This window comes from Hemicordylus capensis, chromosome 10, assembly GCF_027244095.1.
Source record: "Hemicordylus capensis ecotype Gifberg chromosome 10, rHemCap1.1.pri, whole genome shotgun sequence".
NCBI classification, from domain to species: domain Eukaryota; kingdom Metazoa; phylum Chordata; class Lepidosauria; order Squamata; family Cordylidae; genus Hemicordylus; species Hemicordylus capensis.
In genome coordinates this window covers 29,048,166-29,061,637 of record NC_069666.1, presented here as the reverse complement: position 1 = coordinate 29,061,637, position 13,472 = coordinate 29,048,166, and the positions used below count along the sequence as shown (strand labels likewise).

Here is a 13,472-nt window from a genome sequence, read left to right as displayed (position 1 = left end):
TCGGCTGCTACATCCTCCTCTTTTTCTGGAGTAGCACACGGGTCCCCAAGCTTGGGCCCCCAGCTGTTGAACTACAACTCCCATCATCCCCAGCCACAAGGGATGATGGGAGTTGTAGTCCAACAACCGTTGGGGGCCCCGTGATAGCAAAAAGGCAGACTTCACTGGGCTAAATGAGGATCAGGCCGGTGCCCAGGACAGATGCCCGTGTGCCTGTGGAACTGCTCTGCACATGACCCTGCCTTCCTAAGCGACTTCTAAGCACTGCTCCTGGTCTTGCTGCCCATTACCTTTCAGGTGGACACATCAACCCCGCCATTACGTTTGCCATGTGCCTGACTGGGAAAATGAAATGGATCAAATTCCCCATTTATGTGGCTGCACAATTTCTTGGCGCATTTGTGGGAGCAGCTGTTGTCTTTGGGATCAACTATGGTGAGTAGAAGGCGGCACGCCGGTTCCCCTCGGGACGCTTCCCAACAAGGTCAAAATGCAGGTTTCCGTTTCTGGGTGAAACGCTGCATTTTCAGGCATGCCAAGGGTCCCGTTTCACTTCCAGGGGCCTCGGGGCAGATGAAAGTTCCGGGGCCCAATTTGAGGTGCCCGGCCATTGCAAGGACCGGGCAGTGGCCAAGATTCACAAGGAAGGGTTTCTTCATGCGGAGGTCCGGCCCAGTTGCAGGGCCTCTTGAGGGGTTAGGGCCCATTTCTGGAACGCAGCGTCAATGTGATTCCTTGAGGACTGAAGACTGTAGGCAGGCAGGCAGGAAGGCTGGTGATGGGAATCAGTTAATCCCCAGGTAGGCACTATCAGAACAAAGAGCAGCGACACCTTTGGAACCCAAGACCCTTTTATCAGGAATGCTCACCATGGCGGGGTGGGGGTGGGGTGGTTATGTAGCACTCTGTTAAGCGCTGAGCAGAGCCAACCTCTTTATTTCAGTTCTGGCAGATTCCAGAAAAGCAGCTGCACCCAAGAGAGCTCAGGTGTTAGGAACACTGGAACAGAGGAAGCTGCCACATACTGAGTCAGACCCTTGGTCCATCTAGCGCAGGATTGTCTTCACAGACTGGCAGCAGCTTCTCCAAGGTTGCAGGCAGGAATCTCTCTCAGCCCTATCTTGGAGATGCCAGAGAGGGAACTTGAAACCTTCTGCTCTTCCCAGAGCGGCTCCATCCCCTATAAGGGGAATCTCTTCCAGTGCTCACATTTCTAGTCTCCCATTCAAATACAGACCAGGGCAGACCCTGCTTAGCTAAGGGGACAAGTCATGCTTGCTACCACCAGACCAGCTCTCCTCTGGTAGCAGGAGGGTCCCCTGGCTTCTTCCATCTTGCCCACCAACATCCTTTTCGCCCTCTGTTTAACATCCAGCCTGCTGAACTCAAAAGCGGGCTCATGTCTTGGTGACTCCTCAGCTGCTCCTAACCCAGATATCATGGGCCCACCATCATATCCGCCATCACAGGGATCCCCAAGTGCTGTCAACTAGAACTCTCATCTCCAGCCTTTGTCAGGGGATGATGGAAGTTGTAGTCAACCACACCTGGGAATCCCTCTGACAGGGAGCACTGGCCTACCGTTTCGGGAGGGGAGATGGAGATTTCCAAAGCCTTGATGATGGGATGCTGTACAGCACGAAGAGAAAAGCCAGTGGGAGAGAGACCAGCACCCCTGAACAAGTCCAAACGGATGGTCAGCTTCCTGCTGCAAAGGGTGATCCTGTGATCTCCATAAAGATTGCTGAGTGAACATGTACAAAGTGCTTTGAACACTTGAAGTGCTGAATAGGTGCTCAGTCATTATTAATACATCCACTCAGGGGTTCCTGAGTTTGGGTGCTTTTTGTTGGTGGACTACAACTCCCATCATCCCATGGGAGCTCAAGAACGCCTGGGTTAGAAAATGGCTGGCTTCCCACTATGGACTAAATGAAGATCAGGGGGCCCTTAGAAGGCTGGTGCCCAGGTCAGATGCCCCTTTGTTCAGGGAACTGCTCCACATGGCTGTTCCATGGCAGAGGGCCTGTGGAACTGCTCTGCACATGACTCTGCCTGCTGAACTGACTCCTTTCTAAGCACAACTCCTGGTCTTGCCCACCCACTTCCTTCTCATAATTTCCCAAGCGGTCACATCAACCCCACCATGGGAATTGTAGTCCAGCAACATCTGGGGACCTACGTTTGAGAACCCCTGGGTTAACCACTTTTAATTAATTCCGTATTGACAATGATGAATATGTTGTCATTCCCTAGATGCATTGATGTTTCACACTGGGGGAGTGCTCACCGTCGAAGGACCAAATGCAACAGCACATATTTTTGCAACCTACCCATCACCATTTCTGTCCCTGGCAAATGGATTTGCAGATCAGGTGAGAAACACCACCACCTCGAGAGACACACACACACTCCCCCTTAAACTCTCCTGTGGGGCCAGGCTGGGGTTCTACAGCCAAAATGAAGCAGGCGTCATTTCTGGGGGATTCGGCTTTGTGGGGAGGGTATGTGCATCTGCTGCTGTTTCCTTCCACTTTGATTTTGACTGCTCTTACTGGCCCTGAGCCTTTGGGAAGGCTGAGCTAGCAGAGCTTGCAGAGCTTGGTTCCTTCAGGCTGTGTTTAGGGGCAAGTCAGAGATCGGGACTGGAAAAACACTCCCACTTCCCAGGAGCCAACGGTGCCAGATTCCTGGGCCATATTTCCCACCCCCACCCCACCCAACCCTGCAAGAGAGATTTGGGGAGTTTTCAGCACAAAATAGTCCAACGGAGAGATGACTGAAGGTCTGTCCACAAAGGAGCTTCCCTCTAGGGCAGGGATTCTCAACGCTGGGTCCCCAGATGTTATTGGACTTCAACTGCCATAATCCCCAACCAAAGGCCACTGGGGCTGGGGATTATGGGAGTTGAAGTCCAGTAACATCTGGGGACCCAGCCTTGAGAATCCCTGCTCTGGAGGGCCGTCACTGTGCTCAGAGATTGGGTTGTCTCCAGGCCAGATGGACCCTGACACTTGGGCAGGTCCATACGACTTCCCCACGAGCATCCGGGGGGGGGCTACCCTTTCCTGGCCTCTCGTGGCCTTTTCCTGGCCTCTCCCACCACCTAGGCACATGGGCCCCCTTGTCCGTGGTGCTGGTGGGGGCCTGGCCTAGCCGCATGGCTCCTCGCCCCACCACCCACAGACAGCAGCCATCACGTTTAGACCCGTGGCCAGTGCCAGCAGGGCAGAGCAGCTGCTGAGCCATAATTGGGAAAGTACCAGGAGGGGCAGGTCTCAATGGATGATGCCACATTTCGACCAGCTGGGGCATCCCTCTTGAGCCCGGCATGCAATGACCCGGTTTGCTTGTCACGGGGCAGGTGATGTCAACAGCCATCCTCCTGCTGGGCATCTTTGCCATCTTCGACAAGGATAACCTGGGCATCCCGAAAGGGCTGGAGCCCATCGGCATCGGCCTCCTCATCATTTTACTGGCGTCTTCCATGGGCTTGAACTGCGGCTGCGCCATGAACCCGGCGAGAGATCTGAGCCCTCGCCTCTTCACCTACATGGCTGGATGGGGGCCAGAAGTCTTCACGTAAGTGGCGCGGCCTCATCCGAGGCCCGACTGGATTCGTGTATCCATTTGTTGGATGGATGGATGGATGGATGGATGGATATATACACTGCCTAATATAGAAATCTCTAGGCGGTGTACAGAATTAAAACATAATATAACATATAAAACATTTTAAATACATAAAAAGATAAAAATCATAATAGATAAAAAAACATTAAATTTTTTAAAAATTGTTTTCAGTTAAAAGCCTGGGAAAACAGGTACGTCTTCAGGGTCCTCCTAAAAGCAAACAGAGAAGGAGATGCTCTTATTCAAGCAGGGAGCACGTTCCAAGGCCCGCCCCTGGGGCAGCCACCGAGAAGGCCCGGTCCCGAGTTGCCACCAAACGGGTCGGTGGTGACCGTAACTGGACCTCCCCAGGTGATCTTAATCCATTTAAGCAGAACATGCCATCCCATGCTAAAGAGCTGACGCTGACAGTACTCATCAAAGGAGGGATGGCCATCGCTTCTTGGTCCTGCCCCAAGGGAGGGATGTGCACAGAACCAGGCGGGGGACGTTCAGAGGTGGTGGTGGGGTTGTCTTTAAGGGTGGGGCAGGGTGCACTGACCCCTCCCTCCACTTCCCCCGCCGGTGCTCGGTTTTTTGAAAGTCCATCGGGGCGGCAGCATTCCTCCCGGCTGCCCCGTTACCCCCTTGACTGGAAGTAGCCAGCACGCCTGTGCACGTTGGATGCGTGTGCGCACACAGCGTGCTCACAAGTGTGCACGTCAGACTCATGCACGCGACGGGCCCGACATGCACGTGCCTGACGCACACAGGCACATCAGGTACTTCCGGGTACTTCCAGTCAAGGGGGCAGCAGGGAGATCTGCTGCCGCCCTGACGGACTTTCAAAAAACCGAGCACCAATGGGGGGAAAGCGGAGGGAGGGGTAAGTGCACACCCTCCCCCGTCCTTAAAGACACCCCCCCCCACCTCTGAACCAGCAGAACCGCCTATCACCCATAACAGGCCTCCAAACCAGTTCCGTGCACATCCCTGCCCCACACTGAGTTCTACTCCCACTTAGGAGCCCCGGAACAAGTTGCCTTCTACCGAGGGAATGCCCCCTGAAATGAACAGGCGCCTTCCAAAGGGCCCTAGGGATGCTCCACTGGATGAATGCCCAGCCTGCGGGCAGTTAATGGTGGGGTGGGAGACGGAGGGCCCTTGGAGCTGCCGGGAGCCAGAGGCAGCTGCGCCTCCTTGGGTGCCCTCCCCAACCTCGGCTCCTTAGGACCAGCTGCTAATGGTCCGTATCCCTACATGGATGGCAACCCCACGCACAGCATCCAATGTGCTTTGTCATAACGACATAATAACAGAGAAATGTAACAAAACCATAGTCAGTTAAGGGTGACTAGAGCACTTATTTAAGATTGCTTCAAGAAGATTGGCGCAATATACCTGGGGTCACAACAACCTACAGGTAATCCTGGAAAAACCCCACCACGTTTCCACGGATCTTCTTTCCAGCGTGCTGCAAGGTCGCCATCTGGTGGGCAAGTGCAGGTGGCGCTTTCCAGCAGGGATGGAGGCCACGGCAACTTTTCTGGAGAGTCTTCTGTAGTCAAAGAAGACGATTCCTGCTCTTGTGTCTGCTTAGAGCAGCGAGATAACGACATTTTAACAGAGCTAAATAAATACAGGCAATATGGGGAGTGCCTTTAGTTAAAGCCCAGCCCGCTTTGCCGGGCTGCTGTAAAGAGTGACTGAGCAAAGGACGGTGAAGCCTTGCCACATGCTGTGCTCTCTAAAGGGGGGAACCTCGAAAAGTGACGCGGATTTCTCTCTCGCAGGGCCTACAACCACTTCTGGTGGATCCCAGTTCTTGGCCCCATGGTGGGTGCCGCTCTTGGGGCTGCTGTCTACATGCTGTTCATTGAGCTTCACCACAGCCACCCGCAGCCACAGCAGAACAACGCCAAAGGCGAGAAATACATCCTGACCAACCTTGAGGAAGAGCGAAGCCACCCACACCTTTAAGAGCAGGCGGAAATGCATCCGGAGCAGCCACGACATGGGTCACACCAAAGTCAAGCATTTGGGAGATGGGTTGTGGCAGACGGAAATTGGGAAACTGACACACACTCTTGGGAAGGCAGAGTACAATCCTTTCGTGCATCTGGGGTCAAATGGTCTTCTTGGGTGGAAAGGGAGAGTCACCAGGTCTGCTAATGCACCCCATGCCATTTAAATCAGGTCTCCTAATTAAGCACCCGTGGGTGAGGTTGGTCTCAACACGCCCCAGACACAGGGTGCAAATCGTCCCCCGGTGTCACAGGGCTGCCAGTCTCCCCCACCCCACCTCCCTGTTGAAAAGGTGATCTTTTAGAGCGGCCTCTTTAGAAGTGTGCCCCTGAATGAGAAAGCCCTAATTGGAGTCCAGCTCTTTGTACTTGAAACCTGGGCATTAGCCAAACCTCTACCAAATGGCCACCAATTCAGAAGGGTTGAAAGGGGGACGAGGCACAAGGGTGGGGCATACGCCAGTGCCATTCAGCATGACATCTAGATGGAACAGCTGTGGTCAGGAGCAGTCTACCTCTGAATAAATGGGTGCTAGGGAGCAGGATTCTGCGACCATTGGCAATTGCCCTCTCAGGGTCCCCTCTTACCTGAGTGAGCCTCACGAGAGTCACCACCAAAGAGGAGCATAGGAAGTTGCCGTATAGACCCTTGGTCCATCTAGCTCAGTGCTGTCTACCCAGACTGGCAGCAGCTTCTCCAAGGTTGCAGGCAGGAGTCTCTCTCAGCCCTATCTGGGATATGCTGCCAGGGAGGGAACTGGGAACCTTCTGATGCTCTTCCCAGTGTGGCTCCATCATCCCCTGCTACCACCAGACCAGCTGTCTTCTCTACACATAGGCTATGGGCAAAGAAGTGGTCTCAGGCATCAGAAGTGGGTCCTTTTAAGGACCCTGAGCTCCTGACCTGCTGCCCCAAAATGCTGATCCAGTGAGGCAATTACATCATAACACCTGCCTCAGTGTTAACAAGAGCTTTGCTGCCTGCAGGCTGGTCATTCATCAGGTGGAGCTGTATGGGCTCAGCCTCCGCAGCTCTACCTGATGAATGGCTAACTTGCAGGCAGCATGGCTCTTGTTAACGCTGGGACAGCCCGGATGAGAGAGAGAGGACCAACCGGAGCTTCCGGGAACCAGCAGCCCCTGCACCTCCCCAGCATGTTCGGACAGGCCACTCCTGGTTCTCTTCCCACGGCCTCTCAGTACAACGGATGGATGAGGCAATGATGTGGCTTTGGGGTCAGATTTGGGGCACAAAAGAGGAACATATTTCCCCTCAGGAACCTCACTCGGAGGACTCAGCTCAGGTGTACTTTCACCCTGGTTGCCTAAGCTTTATGCAATGTAAAAAAAACACCAACACCAACACACACACACACACACACACAAGTTAAAGTAGACTATCCATCCCCTGCTGTGCCATCTTGGGGTACATCAGCATCAGAGAATGCCATTTGCTCAAATACATGCTGCTACGGTAGTAGCAAGTGCTGTCTGAACATAACATGTTTGACTCCGTCTACTCAGTGATGAAATACATCTCAGTCCCACCGAAGCAGGCTGAATTTTGCCAGGTTCTCTTCCTCCAATGTGTGCACCCCTTCTAGATTTTTCAGTCTATATCAAGGTCTGTATCATCCCCCCGCCTCCCAGCTTGTTGGGGTGAAACACTTTCTTTCAGCCTAGCCTACCTCACAGGGTTGTTATGAGGATAAATATGTGGGTGGAGAAGAGATGCACCCAAAAGTGGTTCGCCCCAACAAGCCACCCAGTGAACTTCATGGCGGAATGGGGACTCGAACCCAGTCTTCCCCGGTCTAAGTCCTGCACTCTGACCACTACACCCCGTGGGCTTCCCCATCACACCGGCTGGACTGTGGTCTCCCTTCATGCTAGCATTAGTTTCTCAGGGGGGAACTGTCCTGCTGTTGCTTTGCATCTGTCCGTGGCCTGACCCTGACCCTTTTAGGCAGCCTTTCCACCTGCTCTCACACACAGCCACTTATTCGCCAGCCCACTATGAACATGTCTCTGATTTTGCACTTGCCCATTTGCAATTCCTTTGATGGGAAAATAAACCTTTTATAAAGTATTGCTTACCTTGTGGAGTGTTTCCTCCTGCCGCCCTCGGCACCCACTATTTTGCCGTGTAGAAATGGGGCAGACATTTGGCTGTGTGCAAATTGGGTGTTGTGCAAGAAGAACACTTGAAGTCCACCATAACTGTCAAAGCTGCAGTCCGGGTCCTTGACAGAGGCATCAGAAGAGAGCTGGGTCTTGAGGACTTCATAGATGCAGGATCCGTTGGGGTCTCCTCTCTCGTCTCCTGCCTGTGGGCTTTATCAGGGGACTCCTGGGCAGTGTTCCCTGTAAGAGGGAACCCCAGATGTTGCTGATTACAGCTCCCAGAATCCCTAGCTTCAGTGGGCTTTGGCTGAGGATGCTGGGAGTTGTAGTCAACAACATCTGGGATTGTACGTTAGAGAGAACACTGCTCCTGGGAGTGCGGGTCTCTGGGATGCCCCTCCAGGCTCTGGGCAAGGGTCTTGGGGTCTCCCTCTGAGGTCTTAATCCTCTGGGCCGCTGTCTTGGGAAGCTCCTCATCCTCATCCAAGGAGGCATCAAAGGTAATCCCGGCACCCTCTGCTCAATGTAGCCAGTTTTCAAACTTGCATCTGGCATAGTTACGAACAGACACAGCAGTCCAGCATCAGTGGGAGGCGGGAGGCCTGGGAAGGAGTGTGAGAACTGGACCCAGTGCGGGAGGCAGTCCAGTGCGGAGGCCAAGGCTCCCACCCACCACCAGGCAAAGGCAATGAAAGGCATCGGAGGCACGCGAGGAGGAGGCCGGGGCCAGGAGAGCCAAAGCGGAGAGCAAGGTGGCCTTCAGGACCCCGGAGAGCTCCCTGGCCTGGTGCTGGGCCTTGGCCCTGAGAGCGCCCCAGGGTCAGGCTCAGCACTGGCACTGAGCACCACAGCTCTGCAGCTGGCACTTGGGAGCTGGATCTGGCCGGCTCCTCCCCCTCGGAGCTCCATGGGTGGGGGGGGCAGGAAACGAAAGCCCACTCCCCAAACTGACAGAGAAAGGAACGAATTCAACAGCAGACTAAAAAAAAGGAATCTGCGGTTTCCCAGCTGGATGCAAGATGGAGGAGGGTCTGCTCTCCTCCCTCCCCACAATGTGGTCAGAGGGGCAGGCTTGAAAGGCAGAAATAGAACTGGTGTAGCTTTCCCAGCCTTGGCCATCTGCACCAGTGGAACTTCTGCACAAGCCTGGAAGGCTCAGCCCCTTTGCCAGGAAAGGTGCCCCTTCCCCCTGTCGTGAGGCCTCTGTTTGGTTCAGCAGGAAACCAGCTGCCCCCCCCCCCCACCGGAGCTCCTGCTTGGTTCCGTCTGTCTGTTGATGACGACCTGCCCTGGGAGAGGCAAAGAGGCTCCTGGTTGCTAAGACGGTCCCTGCCTGGCAGAGCGTTGGGGAGACAAGGGCTGGGCTGCAAGAGCCGCTCCTGGCTGGGAAGGGGCCTGCGTGTGATCCCCAAGGCCTTGCCGCGCTGGTGGTGAGTGATGGGGAGTGCCCGCCACTTTCCTGGAGAGGGGGAGCCTTTCCCCCCAAGCCCAGCCTGACCACAGACCTCCAACTGCTGCCCCCCAATGCTCCTTGCTTTCCTTCGAGGCATCCACACTCAACCACCTGCGTGCTGCCGGTCCCCGTATGAAGGGCCAGTTTCCAGACTCGGTGCAGCTGCAGTGCTGGCCTGCTATTTAGGTGGGGGAGGGAGACCTTAGCTCCAGGGACCTGGTCAACGCATGTGCAGGCTGTGTACACACGTACAAATCTGCACACACGTAGAGATGCAAAGTTCACACATGCGCAGTGGTACACCTCCTATCGGTACCATGCATTTGAGGGACCCCCAGTTTCAAGGGACTTCCAATTTTAAGCCTGTCTTTTTTATGATGGGCAGCTTAATGTCATATATACACAGCAGCAGCAGCAGCCGCCGCCAATGGAACACAGCCATCCACGGCCCTGGCCAAAGCTCTGCTGGAAAGTCTAGCATGCAGCGGAGTCAGAAGAGGGCCCTGGGCCAGGGATTTCCACAGCCAGAAAGGAGGTCCTTTCCTGCAAAGGACACTGGGGTGATCTAAAAGGGCCTCACCCCGCTGACCAGCAGGTGGGCAGGTTGTCTTCAGACTGAAATACACTAAAATCTCTCTCTCTCTCTCTCTCTCTCTCTCTCTCTCTCTCACACACACACACACACACACACACACACACACACACACACACACACACACTCCACCAGTCACATTTAATCAGCAGAAGATCATCTGCAGTACGGCTGGAAGTCTGATGAGATTCCCACTGCAGAGCCCTCCTTTGCTTTTATTGGTGTATTTCTCTACCAATTAACCATTTTTAATCAAAGCCATATTTGCACAAGAATCACACAAGCTTGCAAACCGTGTGATGGGAAGTGAGACTGAGTCTCCCTTTCGTTATGTAATTGCAATATCAAAATGTATGTTTACAGCAACCATTTAATGAAGAACTAATGAGCTCCCAGGACAACTGCAGTTAAGATCACACCCCAATCTGCATCTCCGTCTCTCTTTCTCCATGAAAGTGTTTCCTTTTTGGTCCACATCTTTCCCCAGCAATGTTCTTCAGAGAGAGAGGGCTGGCGGTGTGGGGGGTGGAGACGAGAGACCCCATGAGTTCCTAACCATTCTTCTTCTTCTTCTTCTTCTTCTTCTTCTCCCATTTGCCTCAGTTTAAAAGAAATCATTTTAACAGAAATGGGAGGGTGGACATCAGAGCAGCCCTGCTGGATCAGGCCCAAGAAGGCCCACCTAGTCCAGCCCCCCATTTCCCGCAGTCCCTCTGGGAAGCCCCCAGGCAAGAGCTGAAGGTACCCCCCCCGTCTCCTGCCGTTGCTCCCCCTGCATGTGTAGGAACAAGTAAAAGGAGGCAAGCAGAGAATGGGGGTGGGGTGGAGGAACAGAATTGTCCCTCCGACTTCTGCAACTTCCACAGTGTATATATCTATATCACAAAGGGAGAAAAAACTGAGAAACATCAATAATCAGTCTAGTGGACAATTAGTTCAGTAGGGGAAATTCTCCTCTCGGGGAGCTGAGCCGGTCTTGGGGTAGCAAACGTGAATTGTCCCCTTTGCTAAGCAGGGTCTGCCCTGGTTTGGATTTGAATGGGAGACTACATGTGTGAGCAGCACTGCAAGATCTTCCCCTTTGGGAGAGGGAAGAGCACCTGCCTACAGAAGGTTCCAAGTCCCTTCCCTGACGGCATCTCCAGGTAGGGCTGAGAAGGCCTCCTGCCTGCAACCTTGCCAGCCTGGGTAGCCCATACTGAGCTAGATGGACCGAGGGTCTGGCTCAGTAGAAGGCAGCTGGATCTATTCCTATGTGTGGTCTTCCGTTCACAGCTCTCACTCAGTGCCCACTTCTGAAAAGATGGCCTCAGCTCCACTCTCTAGCTCTGCGGGAGACCAGCCTGGGAACCCACCAGAGTCCCCTGAAACGAGCATCCCAAGCCTGCTGAAGGCTGGGAGGAGGTTCTTCCACAGCCAGGAAGAAGGCCGAGCTTTGGCCATGTTCAAAAAGGCCTACCTGCTCTCCAGGGGCATCCCAGAGCCTGCCACGCAAGCCAGGTGCCTCTTCAACCTCGGAGCGGCCTACATCGCCACGGGCAAACCCAGGAAGGGGCTGAAGTGCCTGTGGAAGGCCAAAGCAGCAGGCCCCGGGGGGGAGAGAGACGGCGACCTCGACTTCAATCTCGCAGCCGCTTACGAGGGCCTGAGGGAGTACGCAAAAGCGGCAGAGTTCTACGGAAAGGCCGTCAGCCAATACGAAGCGAGTCGGCCCCACGATGCGGCAGACGCCCTGATCAAGCTCGCCTATTGTCTGGTGAGCACCGGTGACCTGGCCTCGGCCACACGATCCTTCCGTCTCGCCGGGCAGGCCTACCAAAAGGCAGAGCAGCCGGAAGATGCAGCCATGGCCATGAGGGAGGCGGCCAATTACGCCCTGCAAAGCCAGGAGGGCTCCCATGCAGACGTCCTGGAGAGCCTGAGGGCCTGTGAGCAGCTGTGCGCTGAGATCGCCAACCAGGCATTGCTAGGTAGGCCAAGGGCTTCCCTGGCCACTGTTGTCTCCCGTCACTGCTGGGGGAGGGAGGGCCGGCCCACTCACTAGACAGACCTGGGCAGTCGCCCAGGGCGCCCCTCCTTGTGGAAGGCATGAAGCGTGGCAGACAGCAGCACGGCCCATTCTTCTCCCTCTCCCTCTCGTACTGCATCCCTGAAGTTCTGCACAGCAGTGTAGATGTCACCCTGCCCCCCACTCCCCAAACGGCCTATTCTGCACCCCCAAATACAGCTGTCTTTGCTCACTGCACCTCAGCCCCACAAGACAGCTAGTCTCCCAAGCAGCACTCCCGCTCTTGAAGATGAATGACCTGCCTCAGCCTTCATTTCCAAAAAGAAATTATCTCAACCCGGATCTCCCAATGACCAGCAGCATCTTTTCATCTCGGAAGTGTTCGAGTTTTGTCCCCACCATAAGCTGGGAACTCTTTCCCGCTGGATCCGCAAACCAGCACAGGCGAGGCATTCACTGGTCAGCTGCATGAGCGGGTCATTTGACCTCGTGAATGAACAGCCTGCACAGCTGAAGTTACGGCCGGGCTCTGTACTTCTTACCTGCAGGGCCCCACCCACTCCCGACTTTGCCCAGGGCACCCAAAGCCCCCGAGTTGGCCCAGGCTGGGGGAGCCCTGACTAGCCCCAGGGGAGGGGCTGAGTGGGTGGTCCCTCCCACCCGATGGCTGCCCCTGGCTGGGAGGGTTCCCAAGAGCAGCCTTCCTGAGAGGCAAGGGGAACTCACAGGCCAGGGTGGCGGGGAGATTTCGGACCTGGGAGGCTACACCGACCAGCTGGGTCAGGGGGCCGCCGTGTGCACCCTGCCTGGGCTGTTTTGCCTTTCTGTGGCCAGCCAGATCCAGGAACGAGCACCTAGGGCCAAAGGAGAGACGGCTACTGAAAAAGAAAGCCCAATTCCTTGAACAAACAAACATATCCTCATACGGATATCGGACACCTTTGATTTGCCAAGGGCCAGGACATCCCGGCTTCTCCAAGTTCCCTATGTTAGGGAAGCCCACCTCCCGCCCATGCCCAGGTCCCCCCCACAAGTGCTTCTGGAAGGTGTGAGGGGACTGCCCCATTGCAGAGGGAGAGGCGGTGGGAGGGGGTCCCAGCCGGGCACGCCTGGCTTCCTCAGGGCCCTTCTTGCCCAAGGGGGGACTCCCGGCTCTGTCTGACTCCTCTGCCCGCTGCCGCCGTCTTCTGACACGTTCTTTGCCCGCGTGCTCACCCCTAGGCAAACTCTACAATCATGTGGGGCTGCACTATGCCGAAATCCGGCACTTTGGTCAGGCCGAGAAATGTTTTGTCGAAGCCATGAAACTCTGCAGCGGGGAACACCTTTCCGTGCGGAAGAGGGCCGTCCTGCTGCAAAACCTGGGAGCCGTCTACAACGCGTTGGAGCAGTTCGAAAGGTCCCTGAGGTACCACAGCGAGGCAGCTGACCTGTACGGTGAGATGTCAAGCAAGCCTCACGCAGATGGGTGGCCCTCCGTTCTACCCAGTGGTCCCTGCTGCCTCTAAACGTGGGGGGCTGCTCTGTGAAGCCACTCCCACCACACCTTGCCTCACCCAAAGGCCCCCCAGCCCACTCTGCCTCCACTCAGTCCATGGAATCCCCTCCGATAAGCCCTGATAATGAAATGGAACCTCCATGATCAGAGGCAGTACACCT

General features: G+C 55.1%; 1 protein-coding gene across 1 annotated transcript in view; it reads left to right on the top strand.

The window, feature by feature from the left end:
• The window catches only part of AQP9 (aquaporin 9), a 28,630-nt gene extending 20,905 nt beyond the window's left edge, over positions 1 to 7,725 (top strand). The window contains exons 3-6 of the mRNA XM_053273098.1: positions 298 to 435; positions 2,257 to 2,375; positions 3,365 to 3,582; positions 5,406 to 7,725. Of these exons, the coding sequence (XP_053129073.1) occupies positions 298 to 435; positions 2,257 to 2,375; positions 3,365 to 3,582; positions 5,406 to 5,592 (662 nt within the window). The 3' untranslated portion in view covers positions 5,593 to 7,725. The remainder of the gene's footprint in view (positions 1 to 297; positions 436 to 2,256; positions 2,376 to 3,364; positions 3,583 to 5,405) is intronic.
• Positions 7,726 to 13,472: the final 5,747 nt, after the last annotated feature.